Source organism: Carcharhinus amblyrhynchos, chromosome 5 (assembly GCF_965287045.1).
Source record: "Carcharhinus amblyrhynchos chromosome 5, sCarAmb.v2.hapA, whole genome shotgun sequence".
NCBI classification, from domain to species: domain Eukaryota; kingdom Metazoa; phylum Chordata; class Chondrichthyes; order Carcharhiniformes; family Carcharhinidae; genus Carcharhinus; species Carcharhinus amblyrhynchos.
The window spans coordinates 45,793,571-45,815,884 of NC_137328.1; the positions used below are offsets into that span (position 1 = coordinate 45,793,571).

The window sequence follows — 22,314 nt, forward strand, 5'->3', positions numbered from 1 at the left end:
TTCCCAGCTTGGGTCACTTTCTGTGCAGAGTCTGCACATTCTCCCCATGGCTGCGTGGGTTTCCTCCAGGTGCTTTGAGTTCCTCTCACAATCTGAAAGACGTGCTGGTTAGGTGCATTGGCCAGCTAAATTCTCTGTGTACCCGAACAGGTGCCAGTGTGGTAACTAGGGGAATTTTCACAGTAACTTCATTGCATTGTTAATGTAAGCCTTCTTGTGACACTAATAAATAAACTTTAAACTTTAAAACTTTAAACTGCTACATCTTTGTGTTCACTCTCTTTTACTGATTTTCTGTTGGTGGGAATCATGAGAAGGGGTAAGACTGGCTGTACGTTTTATGTTGTATTGAAAGCTGATTGCCTCTGTCCTGTAAAGTCCTCTAAGTAGGGACTGAATTTTTTTTTTAATAACCATATATATTTTCCCTATTCCCTCCTTTCGCATTGAACTATGTTGTTATAATGCTCTGAAGGAAAAGTTAGGTAGGAATTGTTTCAGGCCTGTGCTTGCTATCCAAATGTTGATTGGGGATAAACATAAAACGGTACAAATATACACCAGGTTAATTAACTTTTGAGAGAGAAAGGAGCATTAATGTTTTTGATCGTGACCCTTGATCAGAATTGCTATGGTCAGAAGCTTCTTCCCCTGACTTTAAAACATATAATGAAATATCTCATCCAAAACATTAATCTGTTGTGCTCTTTTCTGATTGGTAAGTTTCAGAAACTGGGAATGTGAAGTACTGAAGAGTGTGAACCTGCTTCCTATCATCACGCAGTACAATAAAGTCCTCACACCCCATTATGTGTTTCTTTTCCCCTACTTCCCTGTACAGCTTTCTAGCTGAGAATGCTCTTAGTTATCTTCTTTCCAGGCCTCAACCAAAAGCACATGGAAGAATTAAATGGGCCCACGGTGACTCATTCTGCAACTTTATAGAAAAGCTTACAAATGATGTATCATTTCTGGTGGTTCTCACTGATAATTTAGCGGAGATGAACTTGTCAATGTTGTCTGCATATGGAGTTAATAAATTTTGTGTTTCCTACAGCATCTGACAGAAGAAAAGCCTGGAAATCTGGTTAATGAAGCAGCCAGGTATTTACTATGTTTTTGGCACTTACTATTTGCGAGCATTTACTATGTTGGATGCTCAGGTAGCTGGACCGCTGCTTAGTGATGCAGAGCAATGCCAACAGTGCGGGTTCAAATCCCATACAGGCTGAGGTTATTCATGAAGGCCCTGCCTTCTCAATGTTGCCCCTCGCCTGAGGTGTGGTGGTTCTCAGGTTAAATCACCACCAGTCATCCCTGTGGTAACTTGGGACTATGGCAACTTTGCCTTTTACTATGCTTAAATAATGGTATTTTGGAGACTTGTGCCAAAATTATTAAAAAGTTTATGACTATACATGTGTCTAGTTTTAAAAATGTTTTCAGAAGCAATGGTATATTCTTGGTTTTAATTTGGTAGAAGATTATTCAAGGAATGTTGTATTTGTATTAATAATAAAATATTTTGTTTAACAATGGCACCTTATCTTTCATCCATCTCTCACTCCAAATATAAACTCTGCCAGTGGAATTTCTGGAAATTTACATAAAGCAGTGAATTCCACAGATAATAGCAGTTTCCTAATGCTTTTGGGGGTTGACTAATCTGTGTTCTTTATCATATTTAGACAAATTGCCCTTGGCGACCTGATTCTCATTAACAAAACAGACCTGGTTGAACAAGAGGAGCTGGAACATTTGAAAACTGCTGTCAGGTCAGGCTGGATATTTTGCATTTGTGTAGCAAAAGATCTTGAAATTTTAAGTATATTTTTGGCCAGAAAAAACACGGAATAACTCATCAGTGTGAAAGGTAGTACAATGTCACCTGGATGGGAGGCAATAGCCTAATGGTATTATTGCTGGACTATCAATCCAGAAACTCAGTTAATGTTCTGGGGAGCTGGGTTTGAATCCCTCCATGGCAGATGATGGAATTGCAATTCAATAAAAAATATCTGGAATTAACAATCTACTGATGACCATGAATTCATCGTTGACTGTTGGAAAACCCCATCTCGTTCATTAATGTCCTTTAGGGGAGGAAATCTGCCATCCTTACCTTGTCTGGCCTATATGTGACTCCAGAGCACAATAATGTGATTGACTCTCAACTGCCCTCTGGAATGACCTTGCAAACCATTCAGTTCATCACCATTCTTTCAATGGCAATTAGGGCTGGGTAATAAATGCTGGCCAGCCAGCATTTATTACCCATTTCAAGTCCCACGAATGAATTAAAAAACACAATTCTTTCTGCAACCATATGTAATGTGTCATTCAGTCTGCATCAGCTTTGTTTTCCTAATTCACCTGATTGATGGGCTACACCCCTTTTTATGACTAATGAGAATGAATGACAATAATTCTGTCTCACCCTTTGCCAAGTTTACTTGTTATGTGTTACATTTTTTGAGATTACCATTCCTTGCAAGTCTTTCCATATCTATTTACCAACTCTATTTTGCTAATTGGACTGCAAAATGAGTAATCATAGATTGGCAGCCTGTTTAAATAACCCTGTCCAACTTAGTCCCAAACACTGGACCAGTCCCAAGTACAACACACACACACCTCATTGTCAATGAAAATAACATTGGAAAAAAGGAAGTACTGGACATAAAAGTGCCCTGTTCTGGAATGGACGTAGATGGGCTGAAAGTCCGACTGTGCAGTCCAAAACCGGATGAATGGCCAATCTCCTTCCGATGCTTGAATGTTCCAATCTTTTCTTGTTTATGTTACAAGATTTTGTACGGTGGTTGTGTTATGTACATGAAAAAAATCATTAGCTTTCAATATTATGGGTGAAAGCTTAACAGTTTGCATTTGGTTTCATTATATCCCTAATTAGTTTTTGTTAATATAAGCCAGCCTCATCATCGCATCAGCCAACACAAGCCCCAGAATCATGGAAAATAATACGTAAGACACACAAGTTAATGCAGATGGAAACAGCACCAGAAAAGGAAATGGATAACTGTTTATTGTTAGAGAAAATGGAATTAGAACATAGAACATAGAACACTACAGCGCAGAACAGGCCCTTCGGCCCACGATGTTGCGCCGACCAGTTAAAAAACAATGACCCACTAACCTAAACCAATCCCTTTTCGTCCATAAACCTATCCACGGATCTCTTAAACACCCCCAAACTAGGCGCATTTACAACTGCAGCAGGCAGGGCATTCCAATCCCTCACCACCCTCTGGGTAAAGAACCTACCCCTGACATCCGTCCTATAACTACCCCCCCTTAATTTAAAGCCATGCCCCCTCGTGCTAGCTTTCTCCATCCGAGGAAAAAGGCTATCACTATCCACCCTACCTAAACCTCTAATCATCTTATATGTTTCAATAAGATCCCCTCTTAGCCGCCTTCTTTCTAGCGAAAACAACCCCAAATCCCTCAGTCTCTCCTCATAGGACCTCCCCTCCATACCAGGCAACATCCTGGTAAACCTCCTCTGCACCCTCTCCAAAGCCTCCACATCCTTCCTGTAATGTGGGGACCAGAACTGCACACTACTCCAAGTGCGGCCGCACCAGAGTTGTGTACAGTTGCAACATGACGCTGTGACTCCTAAATTCAATCCCCCTACCAATAAACGCCAAGACACCGTATGCCTTCTTAACAACCTTATCTACTTGATTCCCAACTTTCAGAGATCTATGTACGCATACACCTAGATCCCTCTGTTCATCCACACTATTCAAAGTCCTCCCGTTAGCCCTATACTCGACACATCTGTTATTCCTACCAAAGTGAATTACCTCACACTTCTCCGCATTAAACTCCATCCGCCACCTCTCGGCCCAGCTCTGCAACCTGTCTAAGCCTCCCTGCAAACTATGACACCCTTCCTCACAATCTACCACACCTCCGACTTTGGTGTCATCAGCAAATTTACTAATCCACCCAACTATACCCTCATCCAGATCATTAATAAAAATTACAAACAGCAGTGGCCCCAAAACAGATCCCTGAAGCACACCACTCGTAACCAAACTAGTATTGTTGTAGCAGGGAAAGAAACCTTGGAATTGTCCTAGCTAATGCCCCCCCCTTTGCTTTTGCCTAAGGCAGTCACACTTTGGTCCTTTAAAATACGATCAGTGGTTTGGAATCAAATTGAAAGCAACTTGAATTAATGGCTTTATCTTGACTGAGAGCTGGGATGGTACTGCCCAATCTCATTTCACTTGAGTTCCATTTCCCCATTGTTTTTGAGGCAACAAAACAAAATTGGGAGCTTTTTAAATTCATATTTTTCCTGCTTAATATCTTCAGTAGTGTTTGCCAAGTATAATAATCTGAGTATTTATATTTCAGGTCAATCAATGGATTTGCTAAGTTAATTGAAACACAAAGATCAAGGTGAGCATATTATGTTTTTTTTTCTATATTAAGATGATGCGTTTAATTATGTAAATGAAACTGTCATGACATGTGGTTTAGGGTTCAGACAGTGCATTTATCCAGAATGACGCCCTTTGTTCAGTGGTATACTCAGACAAAGTCACCATGGATTTACAAAGGGGAAATCATTCTTGATGAATCCATTGGAATTCTTTGAGAATGTAACCATTGAGTTGACTGAGGAGAACTGATGGTTATGGTTTTAGACTTTCAGAAGGCTTTTGACAAGGTCACATGTAACAGACTCCTTTGCAAAGTTAAAGCGCATAGGAATGCAGGTAATGTCTTGACATGGATAGAAAGCTGTTAGCAGATAGGAAACGAAGAGTTGGCATAATTGAGTCTTTTTCTGATTGGCAGGCGGAAGAGGAGTGGGTTACCGCAGGGATCGGTGCTAGAACTCCAACTGTTCACGTATATTAATGATTTGAAAGAGGGAATTAAATGTAATATCACCAGATTTGCAGATGATACAAAGTTAGGTGGGAGGATGAACTATGAGGAGGATGCGGAGATGCTTTAACGTGATTTGGACAGGCTGTGTGAGTGTGGGCATATGTATGACAGATGTACCATAATGTGGATAAGCATAAGGTTATCCACTTTGGTAACAGTAATAGGAAGACAGATTATTACTTGAATGGATGTAAATTGAGAGCGGTGGATACTCAGTGGGACCTTGGTGTCCATGTGCATCAGTCACTGAAAGTAAGTGTGCAAGTATGGCAGGCAGAAAAGAAGGCAGATGGTATGTTAGCCTTCATAGTAAGAGGATTTGAGTAAAAGGATAGGGATGTTTCACTGCAATTATACAGGGCGTAGATGAGGCTGCACCTGGAGTATTGTTTGCAATTTTGGTGTCTTTATCTGAGGAAGGACGTCCTTGCTATACAGGGAGTACAGTGAAGGTTTGTCAGATTGATTCCTGGGGTAGCACATCTGTCAAGTGAGGAGAGACCTAAGTTGGTTAAGAGTATATTCACAGGAGTTTAGAAGAGTGAGAGAGGATCTCATAGAAATTTATGAAATTCTAACAGAGTTAAACAGGATAGATTCAGAAAGAATGTTTCCGTTGGTGAGGGGGTCCAGAACTGGTGAACCTTTTAGAACTGAAGTGAGGAGAATGGTGAATGTGTGGAATTCACTATCACAGAAATTTGTTCAGGCCAAAATGCCTGATTTCAAGAAAGAATTAGATATAGCTCCAGGGAGCTAAAGTGATCAAGGGATATGGGGGAAAGGGAGGGGGAATCAAGATATTGAATTTGATGATCAGCCATGATCATAATGAATGGCGGAGCCGGCCAGAAGGTTTACTGTATCTTCTAGTTTCTATGTTTTTGTGTTTGTATTTCACTCTGACTTGAGGCAACAGGACTCATAAATAACACCCCAGCAAACTTTCATATGTTCATCATTGGAATGGTCCATCTGTTTGAGTTCAGCAGGGATTGGTTTCAAAGGACTCACCTCTGGAGGATTGGCCTTACTTTGAACTGGGAGAAGGTCAAAGGTCAAGCTGCTACCGTCTGTCAATCTAGGATTTTAAAAAAAGTAATGTGCGATTTAGGAGATTTGAGAAGATCTGCGGAGGAGACATGAAGTAGGCTGTTGGCTTTAAGATAAAGCCAGTCAGATCCAACAACATTTTGTTATTACACAAATCTTTTAACATAAAATATTCCAAAATGTTTCACAGGAGCATTTTCTGTAGATCACGAGGGAAGAAAGGAAATAAATTGTAAAGAGGCCATGTGTGTCATGAGGTAAATTGCTTTTGCAAAGAGCCAACATGGACATAGTTGGCCAAATGACCGTCTCCTGAGCTGTATCCATACTATGATTAGAAAACAAGACACTGAGCCACAGGGAGAAATATTAGCATAGATAACCGAAGACTTGGTCAGAGAGTTACATTTGAAGGAGTTTCTTAAAGGAGGAAAAAGAAATGGAGAGGCAGAGAAATTTAGGGGAGGAGTTCTGGAACTTAAGACATGGCTGTGATTGAACGGTTAAAACTGGGGATGCTCAGGAGACCAGGATTCGAGGAGCAGAGATATCTCGGAGGGTGATTGGGGTTAAAAGAGATGATAGAGTTGGGAGTGACGAGACCCCAAAGATGAAAGTAAAGATGAGAATTTTAAAATTGAATCTTTACCCAGCTGGGAGCCGGTGTAGGTGAGTGAGCACATGTGTGATGGGTAATAGGACTTTGGTGCGAGGGTAGGAAATGAGGCTGGCCAAGAGTTTGTTGAAATAGTTAAGTCTAGAGGTGATAAAGTCATGGATGAGGGTTTCAGCACCAAGTGAACTGAGGTGAAGTCAGATTATGTTACAGAGTTACAAGAAGGCCATCTTAGTGCAGAAATGTGGTTGGAAGCTCACCTCTGGGCCAAGTATGATGCCAAACTTATGAAACAGTATGGTCCAACTTTGGTTAGTTGCCAGAGAGTGTGACGGAGCCATTGGCCAATGGAATGGAGTTAATGTCCAGAAATTACATGTAGTATGTTTCATTATTTTCAGAGATTTACTAAATTAAATTGAAGTAAAATGAGATTTGCTAGAAATGTTCCTGTGTATTTAAACTTGTAAATGAACCGGTTTGTACATTAGCATGGATATTGCAATGTATTTCTAGGAGGTGTGAACCATGCAGGGATCCCAACCTTAGGTCCACTCCAGTTCATGTATGTTACGAATACAGAAGGAAGGCAATGTTGGGGTATATAGTTGGAGGATTAAATGTAAAACCGGTAATATAATTGTTCGTTCAAGACATGGTATTATTGTATCTAGAATAAAATGTGCTTTAGGTGCTATCCAAAGAAGAGAAGGATCATCTGGTGGACTGGTCAACATTTAATCCTCAGCTTCACCAAAACCGATCAACAAGTCATTGCCGTTGTCTGGCCTTATTGTGCAAATATCAGGTGCCTTGTTTGCTTACGAAACAACAGACAACACTTCAAAGTGAATTCCATCACTGTGTTACACTTCGGAATGTCTGTTAAACATGACGTGCAAATACAATTGGAAATTCCTTCTTTAAAAACCATACAGTTGCTCACTTTACTTTCTTGGAATGATGAGCAACAGAATTCTCTAAAACTGAGAACATGGGATATCATGTATGCCAGACTACTCTCTTCTGGTGCTGACAAAGGATGCACTTCAGAGTTGCAGACCCTTTGGGTAGGCCTCAGGTCTCGCGGAATTAAAGATCATTCTCCTGGGTACTGCTGCAAACCCAGGAGAAGAATCATGGCATTAAAGATGTTTATTTTTCATTTTCTTTGAGTGCTTCTTTGGTTATAAAAATATTGGAAATGTGAAAAGAGCCTTTTTCACTGTCTTTCATGTGATAAAGCATACAAACCTACACCCAAGGGGAATTGGTGACCCTTAGTGCGCACACTACTTGAACAAGCAGATTGCCAGCTTTTGATTCTGCTCATGGCAGGTTGCTCCCTCTAGAGGCACAACAAGGAAGTGACTCAATGGACAATAATTACAACCACCTTTAGTTTTTTTCTTGTTGGTATGCAGAACCCTTACCAATTATGTTACTGATTTATAAAAATAATTCCAAGAAGGGAAGACAAAGTCAACAGTTGATCTACTTCAAGGTGGTACAATACTTAAGATTAAAATGCAACTGTATGCAGTGGTAGAAATCAATTGTTTCCTTTCCCTTGATGTAAAGGATCTAAATCAGTTCTGATCTCCAGATTGGGAAGGTACCTTCACAAATTTTCTGCCAGATATTTATTCGCAAAGAATGTACCGTACTCTTCATAAAGAAGTTTTTTGTGCAAAGCTCCTGTGAATCCATGTGTGTAGCTGCATATGTGTACATACATGTGCATACATATGCTTGCGTACATATGCCTATGTACACATGTATGTGCGTATATATAGGTGTGTGTGCATGCGTGTGTTGCTTGGCATTTTTTATTTGTCATTTTTATTACTTTCTAATTCTTTATATTATCAATTTATTGCTTGGACATTTTTTGTTCAACTAGTTATTTATGTCTTCTTCATACCTTTTTTCCAAAATTTGTATTTAATGTTGAGCCCAGACCAGATCTCAGGCACCTGCTGCTGGGTTTCTTGCAGAAGGGGAATGAAAGGTTCACAAAACTTCTGAATGCTTTTTGGGGAGCTGTTTGAAAGAGTTATTTTTGTTTCAGTAGACATGGGCTAACGTTCACATGTGGCAGTTTCTGAACAGAGAAAAACAGGTCAGTGACCTTTCATAGAACTTGTGCAGATTGTGGACCTGAAGCACAGTGTCTATTTTTCTCTCTCCACTGCTTATCCTGCCGAGTATTTCCAGTATTTTCTGTTTATATTTCAGATTTCCAGTATCTGCAGCACTTTGCTCTACATTCTTAACACTATGTTCTGCACCTTCTTTCCTTCTCTACGTTTGGTGTATGGCACGCAAGAAACTATATTTTTCACTGTATACTAATATATGTGGCAATAATAAATCAAATCACATCTCCTATTATATGTTCCTTGCTGAGCATTTGTAACTGTGGTTGGTTTTATTTTAGCATGAGAAAATACTTATCACTCAAGGTGTAGTTTCCCCATTAACAAAGTCCACTTTATGTGGATAGAAATAGCAGGTGAACAAGTTGGTGCTAATTTACTGGAAGGTCTTGTCATTTTAATGTTCAAAGTGAAACCAGGAGTCATGCAGCAAATAGAATATATAACTTTCTGTTCAAGATATTTTCATTACATATAAAACATATAACTTTCTGGTCAAGATATTTTTATTTGTAAATATTGATATTTATTTGTGAGGTACAAGTCTTCTGTATGTTGCTGTTTGGATATTGCATAGGACCAGGTTCAAAGTTGAGCCACTGGTTGTGCAATATGAATGTTCAAGTTGTATGTAATCTGACAAAGCAATAATTGTATGTGTATCATACCAAAACCTGAGTTTTAAATGGGCTTTATCAGTCAAGGAATTGAATATTGCAGCCAAGAAGTTTTGCTAAATCTATGTAAAACAGTTTGACTGCACTGTGACTATGACTATGCTCCCCAATTCTGGGCATCTGAAAGATGTGAGGGGAGGGTTAAAAAAAGGGACGGTATGACATAAGGACCCAGAACTAGCAAAAGAACCAGGGGCCATGATTTCTCTCCCTAGACTTGGACAGCAGTATGTACCATCTAAAAGATTCACTGCAGCAACTTCCAAATCTGCAGTTGTTATCACCTAGAGGACATGGGCAGCAGATGCATGGGGACACCAAGGGCTGGAAGTTCCCCTCCAAACCACACACCATCCTGACTTGGAAATATACCACCATTCCTTCACTGTTGCTGGGTCAAAGTCCTGGAACCCCTTTCCTAGCAGCATGTAGCTACATCACATGGACTTGAGTTCAAGAATGCAGCTCACCAGCACCTTCACAAGGGCAATTATGGATGGGCAACAAATGCAGTCCGAACCAACAATGCCGATACCTGTGATAGAAAAAAACCTTATGCGATTTGGAATTCTGCTGGCGTCCAGCAAACTCATACCTTGCAGCCTTCCACAAGGGTGCCTTCCACAAAGTGGTGTACAGACTTCCTGGTTGATACATGTCTTTGCTCATCTTGCAAGTAATTTGCACACAGCAATCACAAGTATACATTTGTTCTGAAGTCATTGCTATCCAATTACAACTAACAGTTCCAATTACTTCATTAATGTCAGTTGACTATAGTTTACCAGTCATAACCTCTATATGCTTGTCTAATTATAATGATTAATTACTGATCTACATGATTCGCCATCCAAACTTCCACACCTGCTGTAATGGCTTGTGGTTATCAAAGTTCTTGCCGCCTATCCCTTACCCTAACCCTTTAGTCAGCTTGTTTGTGCTGCCCATCTGCATATGTGGGAACTGCACTGAAACAGCTTCACAGCAACTTTCCCAGGGAACTGTGCTGCACTTAATTCACAGGGGAGCTCGGCTGCATTCAATTATTTTAACCCCTTCACTCTGCTGAGCCCCCCTACACCGCCATTGGATCCCCCTGTGACTATCTCCACTGCAAATGATGGGGATCTCACTCTCCAACACCTCCCTCAATGCCTTATTTACCCAATGCACCTGCTTGCTCTCAGAGTTTTGAACTTGTGAAGCAGGCTTCCAGCCTCAATTAGGTTGGCACCTTTGTGGAAGGGTGCAAGGTATGAGTTTGCTGGATGCTGGCACAATTTCAAATCGCATAAGTTTTTTTTTCTATCAAGGGATATCGGCATCCTTGATTAGAACTGCATTTTGTTGCCCATCCATAATTGCCCTTGAGAAGGTGGTGGTGAGCTGCATTCTTGAACTGAAGTCCATGTGGTGTAGATACATGCTGTTAGGAAAGGGGTTCCAGGATTTTGACCCACGACAGTGAAGGAATGGTGACATATTTCCAAGTCAGGATGGTGTGTGGTTTGGAGGGGAACTTCCAGGTCTTGGTGTCCCCATGCATCTGAGAACTAACAAAAAAAAACAAAAGCAGTCTTGTAGTCTAAAAACTGTAAGGCATCTGTTTCCTGGTTTCACAAGAGCTTCCCCACAAGGAATTCACCTCTATGCTAAAATCTAGATCATAGATTTTGGAAGAATATTTTCGTATCAAACTCTCACTGTCAATAGCATGAAGTAAAATATAGACCGTTATGAGATGCAGCAAATGCAGCTAAGAACTCTGCAAAAGTGAGTTATTTTGGTGTAGTACAAGACACAAGTTAAAGTCCTGGTGTTAACCTTCCTGTGTGGATGCATGTTATTGATTCATAGTCAATAAGTAATGAGTTTTTTTTTAAAGAAAAGCTAATAGATTGGCAGTAAACACACTCCCAAAAATGCCAGAATGCCACAAGTTTCAATGTTATCCCAGCCTGATTTTCAGCAGGATGTCTATTACAGTGCTTTGAAAGATATTAGAACAACTACTTGTCTGGCAAATTTGTATTTTTTTTCTCTCAAAATTTGGAACCAAAGGATTAGAAGTTACTCTGTTGATATTTGACTTCATTAACTCAGTAGATTCATTAACTTTACGTTGTCCATGTTTTGGGGTCTACGACAGATGCACACCAAACTACTTTTTAGGGTAGTAGTACATTTATTGTTTGAAAAGCAAAGTAGTACATTTTCAAGTCATGTTGAAGTTAAAGCCAGAAAAATGCGGCTTGTATTAACTTGAGGTAGCTTTGAGCTAAATAGGCATGAGTGTAGACATTTTGGTCAACACTTGCATAGATGGTACAAACCAGTGTTGGAAAGTGCACACAGATATTCTGGGTGAGAGCTGGGCTTTCAATGGTAAAATAACCAGCCCTCCCTGTTGCTGATCAAGCGCAATAATTTGTCCCTTGGAGGAACGTTAGGTGACACCAGTGGCATCATATCCCGGCAAGGAGTCAGTGCCTTTTAAAGGGAAGACTGACATATATGAAAATACAGAAAAACATATTTTTTTAAATAACGCAAATTAAGGAGTTGGCTTTTGAAAATGCATTTCATAAAGTTAAACTGTGAAGTAACGTGAGTAGCCATTAAGTGATACAGTAGCACCTCAGGTGATTTGATGACTGCATGAGCCCAGATCAATCACACTTGATGTTGGCTCAAAAATAAATTTGCCAAAAGCTGAATATGTGCATATATTATAAAAGTGTTGTAGGTTATATATCATCCAAACTATGACTGATAACATGCATATTATAGCTGGCATATTATTGCATATTTAGTCTCAAAGCTCCTTATTTTGTTTATTGTTTTTCAGGGTTGATCTTACACAAGTTCTTGATTTGCACGCTTTCGATAGCCAAGCCAGTAAAAGGTATATTTCAATCTTATGGGTATACAGTGATGTATATTTGTCACTTTTTTTGTTTATAGCTAATTTATTTCATGAAAAAGAAGGAAAATAGAGATTAGTGACATAAATAATGTCACTTGATGGTTGAAAATTTATCATTGCACTAAAGAGTAGTATAAATTTTAAGGCCATTGATGATGACAGGTTGTAAAAGGTAGCTGATATTTGCTTTAGTTTCTTGTGTTCATGTTGACTACTAGCTAATGTAATTTTGTCCATTCACAGAAGTTTGAGCACTTTCCAACAGCTAACATAAAGCTTGAAATGTGAATTGGCCATTTGACCTATTACTCTCATAGTGTCTGTCAACACCTTGCTGTTACAAATGTTGCAATCTCGTCAGCCAATTTTGCCTACACAGTACAACTCAGGAAGCCAGAACAACTGCTCACTGTGCCAAAAGCACTTTTTCTGGAGTATGTTTTCCTTTTCTATAAGTGGTCCCAGCCGTGTAGTTGGGGATTCGTTCTATCTGCTGAAGTTTCCTTGTGGACAGCAAAACCAATACTGATGTGAATAGGCCTCGGATGTGAAGATTAAAGGTGTTAATTCTAAATACTTGGCACGTTCATCCAGCTGCACCAGCCAATGCTAATATTGCCTACCTGTGCTAATATCTGTACCTGATGCAAAAGAATTTTCATTACCTAGTAACTGAAGGGAATGATCGGTTTTTCAAAATGATTTACGGTTGGATCATTCTTTTAAAGTAGTGAGGTGTGCGGCTCCTGATATGTTAAAATAATTGCGTGTGCATTTAGCTGGTGATAACACTCTCTGGAAAGGCTTGTGAAGGTCACCAACCGCAAAACCATGTTTTTTTGTTTGTAGACGTTCAGAAATCATAGCTGTCTCCACCTTTGATGGCAATCCTGCTTTGTGTGATCATTGAGAAGTACGTGAATGTGTTTTGGAGATTGGCTGAGTCAAATGAATCCTAAACCCAAAAACTAAATAGTGGAAGCTGTGAAATGTTAAGTCATTGTTTTTGTGCTTTTGTAAAACTGACAAGTATAAATTGAAAGGTTGTCATGATATAGGACACAGCCTTTTCTCTTATTTTTTTTAAATGTATCTGTGTGATTACTGTAGCAATGGTTGAAAGCATACTTGAATGAAAAGAACAATTTTACACTGCCAGTACTTACTTTGTTCAGTTTACAGGAAAAATTTTGCCTTATGCAGACAGCCCACCCTCACCTTGATAAGGTAACTAGATTTCATAACGTGAACATTCTGCCTTTGTCATTTTAATACCAAATATAGTTTATTGATTTAAAATATTTTTTTCAATAGATAATTACAATGTTAGGGATTTTACTGTGTGGCCTTAACTGTTTCTATTGTAGATGGTTATATAAACCGCTGTAAGAAATTACTAGTAGAAGCAAAATATTTTAAAAACCTGTTCAGGAAGATCTCAATTTTTTAAACTCTACATTGTGCTTCAGTCAATTGTGTGGAAGTAAATCAGTCAGCTCAACTTGGTGACTATGTCCAGTTTTCTTGTACACAAATGGGTTGTTTATGGCACCGTATGTAATGACATTGTGATGGATAGATTACTGCTTTCTGTGTGGTCTAAAAAGTAAATCATTTTATGAACCTCAATTGTAACAATTGATATCTTCTAAGAATCATTTAAATCTGTACTGAAACTGTCAGTTATGTAACGCTGCCATTATAACTACTGGGACAGCTTCATGCAGGATGCAACTACGACTTTTGCATAAGCAGGTATTCATAAGGTGCGTTGGTTTAAATCAACCACTTGTGCGACTGGGAGCAGTGTTCTCATAACACTGTTTATGCATCCTTCAATGCACAAATACTGTATGTACACATTGCATACAATATAGTGCTGTTGGTTGTTGTGACATAAAAAATGTATACTCTCAAGATTGTGGGATAAAGTACTATTATAAGACATGTGGTGTCTACATAGGTCCAAGAAATCTTACTTTACAACTAGTCATTTGGTAGTATAGAACTTGAGTATTGCTGAAAAAAGACATCCTGTTGAAGCTTTTCATTCTGCACTCAGCAAGAATGCCAATGTCAAAGGAAGTATCAACTTTATACTGAATGAAAAGAGGGTGCTAATTGGTTGGCAGGTGGAGTCTGATCAGTAGAGGCGTTAACGTGGAAAAAGCATCAGTTGATGGTGACTGACAGTTACAGTTTTGTCCATTCACAGAAGCTTGAGCACTTTCCAACAGCTAACATAAAGCTTGGCCGTTTGATCTATTACTCTCATAGTGTCTGTCAACACCTTGCTGTTACAAATGTTGCAATCTTGTCAGCCAGTTTTGCCTACACAGTACAACTCTGGAAGCCAGAACAACTGCTCACTGTGCCAAAAGCACTTTTTCTGGAGTATGTTTTCCTTTTCTATAAGTGGTCCCAGCCGCGTAGTTGGGGATTCGTTCTATCTGCTGAAGTTTCCTTGTGGACAGCGAAACCAAAACTGATGTGAATAGGCCTCGGATGTGAAGATTGCATCTGAATTCAATGTTCCATTAAAAGTGTTAATTCTAAACACTTGGCATGTTCATCCAGCTGCACCAGCCAATGCTAATGTCTGTACCTTGATGCAAAAGAATTTTCATTACCTAGTAACTTAACGGAATCATCAGTTTTTCAAAACGATTTACGGTTGGATCGTTCTTTTAAGGTGGTGAGGTGTGCGGCTCCTGATATGTTAAAATAATTGCATGTGCATTTAGCTGGTGATAACACTGTCTGGAAAGGCTTGTGAAGGTCACCGACCAGAAGCCAAGTATTGTTCGAAATTTAAGCCAGGCAATTTGACTCTGATCAAAGCATCGCCCTGCCGAATGAACCAGCAAATGGCTATCGCGAATGTTGTTTAGCTGAAAGAGGCGCAATGTGTGTGCATGCTTTCTCTGCAAAAAATGAGGACCTATGTACTAATGTATGTAGCAGCCAGTACATGCAAATATGCCACACTGCAAGCCTGACTTATGATCTTAAATTGGTTGTCAGTGTAATTCTTAGCATACTGAGGATTATTTAGCAAATGTTGTCCAGTTGTGGAATATTGAACAGTGTATTTTGAGTTTTGCAAACATGTGCTGACTGGTTGGGTTTGTACCTTACATGTTGCAAACAGCAGAATGGACTTGCCAGTCCTTGTGACTGACGGCCTACATACCTAGCATCACATTGGGACTAAAATTCATGTACCACATTACTCACAGAATCACTGAATTGTTATGGTGCAGAAGGAGGCCACTTAGCCCACCATGTCTGTATTGGTCCTCTGACAAGTATTATGACTTAATGCCATTTCCCTGCTTTTTCCCTGTATCCCTGCACATTGCTGCTTTTCAAATAATTATCTAATGTCCTCTTGAATGCTTCAATTGAACCTGTCTCCACCATAATTCTCAGCAGTGTATTTCAGAACCAAATCACTTGCTATGTGGAAACTTTTTTTTGCATCACATTTGCACTTCTTTTGTAAATTTGTGCCCTCTTGTTCTTGATCCTTTTACGAATGGCAACAGTTTCTCCCTATCTATTCTGTCCATTTCCCTCTTGATTTTGAACATCTCTCTCAAATTTCCCCTTAGCTTTCTTTGCTCCAAGGAGAACAGTCCCACTTGCTCCAATCTATCCTCATAACTGATGTTTCTCATCCCTGGAATCATTCTTGGACAATCATATGTTGTCTGGATTGGTCTCGAGGCCTTGCAATGCTGTAAGACATTCGTGTTGCTTGTGAAAATCAGCACAGTTTATCTGGAATCTCGCAAATGAATGCAATAGATTAAATAGATACGCTTTTAAGGATTCAGCATCTTCAGTGGATGCCAGGAGATTCTCCACCATGATGTGCTGCAAGCCTATACTGGTCAGTGCACATATTGGGATGCTTATAGTTCAACAACTCTATAAAATTGGCCTTGTGTACTACTCCATAAATAGATGCTTAGCCATTTGTTCATCCTGCAAGCTTGATGCTGAGATAGAGATGTGTCAAAGGCATCCTGTGGGATAATGGTTATCCAGATCAGATCATGCTTTATATTGCACAAATTCATGAACGAACCTGAAGCTGACCTGTAAAGTGCCCAGTCTACCTCACCTCACCCTGGAAGAACCAATGTGAGTCACAGGTGAAGCTAGTTGTTTTACATACTGTGCAGCAGCAGCACAAGTGATTTTGCCACTAACAGGGTGCAACTGTCAAGCCAAAAAGATGTACTGCCTACCGCACAAATGAGTAATGTGATAAACGAATTTCAGTGCCATTGTGATGCCAACTGGTGGATTATATCAAACAGCATGTCCATTCCATTGTTCTCAAATGGGCAAAGTACAGACCGTATCCAAATAGCTTGTGCTTGCAAAATTCAAAACGGTGTCCAAATTAGATGTGATTCTGCAGTTAGATAAGATATGATAAATAACCCTGAATGTGCTAAAAGGTATGCTGACAACCAATTTAAGACTGTCAGTTGGGCTTGTAGTGTGGTTCATTTGCAAGTACTGAAAGTTACATATATTAATACACAGGACTCTATTCTTTGCAGAACACATACACACATGCACCTCTTTCAACTTCACAGTGTAAGTGATAACCATTCGATGGTTCAATCCACAGGGCAATCAGAATCAAGCTGCCTAGTTTAAATTTCAAACAATGCTTAACAGTTAACTGTCAGTCACCATCAACTGGTTTATCCTCCATGGCAAAGCCTCTATCAATTAGAGTCCACTTAGCAACTAATCTGCACTCTCTTCTCAAACAGTATAAAGTTATTTTCCCCCAATGTTGGTATTCTTGTGATCGTCCCAATGAGTGCAAGACAAAAAGCTTCAAAAAAATGACTTTTTTCAGCAAATAGTATTTTGTTCCATTCAGAGGTTCTTGGCTACGTTTATTGAGTACAATTGGGAGGAGCTGCAGACACAAATGTTAAGCTAAAAGATGTCTGCAGTGAAGTTTCAGAGTTGACGTGGTAAAATTGAGGTAAGACTGCTCAGACTTCCCCCAGAGTTTGGCTGCTCTAGTAATGTAGAGATGTTAGCTACAGTTACACTGCAGCTCATACAGAGGAAAATCAAGGCAGGACTTGAAAATGGCTGGATTTATTTTGTTACTTTTGGAGTCGGGGTGGCATCATGGGTATTACGCTGTAATTTGAAACTTGCTTGATGAAACTGTTGTTGTGGAATTCTCCTCAGATGTACAAAAGAGTAATACAATTGGCGGAATGTTCTACAATACATATACACAACTGATCTAACTCAATATAGAGATAGAACTACGTCCCAAGGAGGTTTTAATTTAACACAACAATGATTTGCTGAAAAGTATTCCAAATCAAAGACAGATTTCAGTTATTTGACGGATTAATAAGCTCTTACAGGGTCAATATAAATTTTTATTTTTTTATTTATTACAGAGTATCATAACAGTTACATTTGAAATTCCTGGCACCATTCTTGAAGAAGACTTGAACATATATCTTCAGGTGTGCCTTTCACATGCTTTTTTTTTAAAACATATTTTTCTTTTCAAACAAAGTATAAACTTTATTATAGAAAAACACTTGGGACTAACTGCAAATCGCTTAGATTTTCAACACATAGCCTTTAATGATTGGGTTTTTATTCCATTATAGTGTATTGTTCATTGGCGTATTGAGCAGTCAGCATTGTGAATATTATACAAGTGATTTAAAAGTCTAAACAATAAGAGATTTTAAAAACACTTAAACCAATGAATAAATAAAAGGAGCACTGTCAGGTTTGGATATGATGGTGCTTCTTACTTTGGATCTTGAATGGGAATCATTGTGTGGGCAATTTAGGTGTAATCCGTAGTTCATCATTTACAGTTTTGTGTGTATGGTACAATATCACTATGCGCCAGGTTTAGTTGCTTACAGTGCACTTTCTCAGCTTTCGTTATGCTAAAATGAAACATGGTACTTACACTTCAGTGTGTTGCAGTGACTGTGAGCTTCAGTGTGAAGAAACATCTGGAAGTGCAATAAAAAGCATTGGTTATGAAATGTAGCCAAAACTCCCCTTAGCTTTGTCGATCTCTCTAAATTGCATCAGTGAGGTACATATCCTAATAAAAGCAAAATACTAGAGATGCTGGAAATCTGAAATAAACCAGAAAATGTTGGCTAAACTCAGCAGTCTGGCAGCATCTGTGGAGTGAGAAACACAGTTAACATTATGAGTCCATTGACGCTTCTATAGAACAGGTACATGTGCTAATCACATTGGAGCATTGTCCTTTTTCCGGGCCAAGGGTTAGGTGAGACGTGCTGCTGGATTGACTGTTCTACTTAAGTATTTTGTGTTCCTTCCATATCTTAAGATATGTTGCTAAGGTGGGTTGTGATGACCAGTCTTTGTCTAGGTCAGTGCTAATAAATCTTAAATCAGCAAGGAGACTCTTTTTATATAGGCTTCTGTTACCTTTTGACTTATATAAAAAGTGGAGAAATACATAGGTGCCATCTAATTAAGTTGTCCACTGTCTCGTCTGAATTAAAATGTCCTGGGTTCAAACCCCCTTTTAGCAGCTTATCATATCATTTTAAGCTGAGGACTCGAAGTGCTCCATTGTCAGAGGTATCAACTTTCAGATTAGATGCTAAATCTAGGTTATCTGTACTTATTCCGATGGTCTGGGTGGATAGTTCAAAATCCCGTGGTACTGCTGCCTCACGGCACCAGGGACCCGGGTTCAATTCCTGGCTTGGGTCACTGTCTGTGTGGAGTTTGCACATTCTCCCTGTGTCTGCGTGGGTTTCCTCCGTGTACTCTGGTTTCCTCCCACTGCCCAAAGATGTGCAGGTTAGGTGAACTGGCTAAATTCCCCCTTAGTGTACCCAAATAGGCATTGGAGTGTGGCAATTGGGGAATTTTCACAGTAACTCCATTGCAGTGTGAATGTAAGCCAACTTGTGGCTAATAAATAAACTTTTATTCCAAAAGAAAACAAAGTCCAGTGTTTTGGTCAACGTCTGTTCACAACCAGTATCAGTATGGATAGATGAACCAGCTTCTCATCCTTTTGCTGTTTGTTGCATTTAGAGGTGTGGACATTGGTTGTTGTGTTTGCCTGGATAACAGCAGCAATTGCCCTTCATAAATAAGACATTTTCCTTTCACTTTGGAACGTGATAAACGTCACATAAATGCAAGCTTTTCTTCTTTCTTTTAGAATTTGTTATGGGAAAAAAATTTGAAGAATAAGTCAGGCAATCCAATGGATATCATACGGTTAAAGGTAATTATTAATTTAGTATTTTCTTATCAGACCTAATTTGAGAAAGAACTATGTTCAGGGGCATACTATGGAGTTCGCACGTTCTCCCTGTGGATTTCCTCAGGTTGCTCCAGTTTCCCATATTCTGAAAGACATGCTGGTTAGGTGCATTGCCCCAAACAGGCTCCAGAGTGTGGCAACTGGGGGAATTTCACAGTAACTTCATTGTAGTGTCAATGTAACCCTTACTCATGACTAATAAATAAATTTTTATATTTTGGTATAGCTTCCTCATGTTGTTTTCAATCATGTCATTAGTAAGGGAAAAGGACAACCAACATTGCTTTTAAAAATCAAATAGTATTCACTATTTTAAAAAGATTCAAAAAGCAAAACAAAAATGAAATGAAACGACTCAGTGAAAGGAAGTTAATCATAATTTTTTAAACTGTTATTTTCTGTTGAAAAATTTGTTCTGGTGAGACTTTCTGGCTTGCTTTGTGAATGGTGGCAATCCAGGTTTGGCACAGAGTCATGTGAACCAGAATGCTTTTAGTTTGATTCCTTACCTGCACTTAATTAGCTGATATTTGTTGGGATACTGTAGTCAGCATTGCACCAGCTTTGCTCAAGTGCCAGTAAAATACTCAGGATTCTTACCATCAAGTGACTCCCATTGGAAATCACTAGTTTAGAAATGATAGAGGCTAGGTTTAGTTGTGAGGTCCTCTGGCACTAACTCTAAACGTACATGCAAAAAATGCCCTTATGTGAGGTACTAGAGAATCCTGATGATAAGTACTGTAGGGTTAAATACTGTATAGATTCTCTACCATTGATCTGGCACAGAAGTTGACATTAATCTCCATTTAAGGAAATGCTGTGAATCGGAATCAAGGGATATGGGTGGAAGGCAGGATCAGGATATTGAGGGGCAGAATAGCCTCCTCCTGTGTTACACGATGAGCCAGGGTTGCCATTCTGATCACAGTGCCAGGGACCCAGGTTCAATTCCCAGCTTGGGTGACTGTGTGGAGTTTGCACGTTCTCCCCGTGTCTGCGTGGGTTCCCTCTAGGTGCTCTGGTTTCCTCCCACATGGATTAGGTTGATGGGCCATGCCAGATTGTCCCTTTAGTGTCTGGGGATTAGCAGATTAAATACATGGGGTTACAGGGAAAGGGCCTGGGTGAATTTGTTATTGGTGCAGGCTCAATGAGCTGAATGGCCTCCTTCTGCACTGTAGGGATTCTATGATAGATGAATTGGATAATCAGCCATGATCAAAATGAATGGCAGAGTAGGCACGAGGAGTGATTGGTCATCTCCTGCTTCTAGTTTCTATGTTAATAGTGTTGATCATGTCATATTAGTTTTTTTAATAGCTATTTATATTACATCAAATTTCAAAACCTTCAGCAATTTCCAAACATTTTAACAACGTATTTTCTAATAGGCAAGTGTCCTTCACAAAATGACTTGCATTTTCTAATGATCATTGTCAGTGTAATTTCAGTTAAGGATGCTGGAAATTATGTGGATTTCTAACATCTTCAGTATTTCATTTTAGTTACGGGTGGTTTGTCTTTTTCTGTGTTTAAAAACAACTGGAATGCTAATTTCCAATTGTAAATAGCGCATTCCAGAGAACTGGTTCTTACTGACAGACTCATTGGACAGTCAGTACTTGCAGGCAATATTTCTGTCCTTATAAAATCCATCCCATAGACCTTACATTGTCATGTTATTAAACCTGAGTTTTACAGATCATGGAAGAACTATAGGTTGTGCTTATGGATTTCACTGTTTGAAGCCAAGATCCTCTATCTGTGGAGGTTACATGAGCACTGGGGTGAATTATAACAGAGTTTGTTACACTGAGGTTTGAATCTGATTGTTTAATAATTTATGTAGTTTAGGGACTACCTAATGTCTCTCAATTATCAAAATTTATATTTAGTGATTTAAAAACATATATTTATAAAAATATGAAATATTGGAGCCATAAATTCTTAGATCCACCCAACACTAAATGCAAAAAAGTGAGAATTCTGCTGTTATTGCTACTTGGCACAGTACTGCCTCACAGTACCAGGGATCTGGGTTCGATTCCTGGTTGGGTCACTGTCTGTGCATATTCTTCCCATGTCTGCATGTATTTCCTCCAGATGCTTCAGTTTCCTGGGCATGCTAAATTCTCCCTCAGTGAACCTGAACAGGCACCAGAGTGTGGCAATGAGAGGATTTTCACAGTGACTTCACTGCACTGTTAATATAAGCCTACTTGTGACACTAATAAATAATCTTGACAAAATTGTGACATCTGCACTTGAGACCAGGAGAGGACCCAGGGTCAAGCAAAGTAAACTAAGCATGTATTGGCACACCTTGTGTCTGCTGAAGGGTTTGGAAACAAGATGCACTGTTGTAAGAAGGCTGGTCTCCCCGCTTCTATTGGTGATCTTATAGGCTGTTGGTAGCAAGTTGTCTCCTCTACTTCACTACCCCACTCTCCCAGCTCCTGGGCAGGCCACCATGAGCTGCACTCTAGCATTCAGATTGCTGGGTACTGAGGAGATGAGAGCCACAGTAATCCTGCGAAGGAACTTCATTTTGTTAAATATCACAGCTTTCTGTGGGACGGTTGGAACTGCCGTTTACACCAATGCAA

At 39.4% G+C, this 22,314-nt stretch overlaps 1 protein-coding gene across 5 annotated transcripts in view; it reads left to right on the plus strand.

Moving 5' to 3' along the window:
• The window catches only part of cbwd (COBW domain containing), a 58,450-nt gene that overhangs the window by 31,405 nt on the left and 4,731 nt on the right, over window positions 1-22,314 (plus strand). For 4 of the 5 annotated variants that reach the window (XM_080188727.1, XM_080188728.1, XM_080188726.1 and 1 more), the window contains 7 exons: window positions 1,058-1,104; window positions 1,689-1,775; window positions 4,393-4,437; window positions 12,289-12,345; window positions 13,542-13,593; window positions 17,820-17,888; window positions 19,601-19,666. In XM_080188727.1, coding sequence (XP_080044853.1) covers window positions 1,058-1,104; window positions 1,689-1,775; window positions 4,393-4,437; window positions 12,289-12,345; window positions 13,542-13,593; window positions 17,820-17,888; window positions 19,601-19,666 — 423 coding nt within the window. The remainder of the gene's footprint in view (window positions 1-1,057; window positions 1,105-1,688; window positions 1,776-4,392; window positions 4,438-12,288; window positions 12,346-13,541; window positions 13,594-17,819; window positions 17,889-19,600; window positions 19,667-22,314) is intronic. The other variant, XM_080188729.1, reaches the window with a different exon arrangement.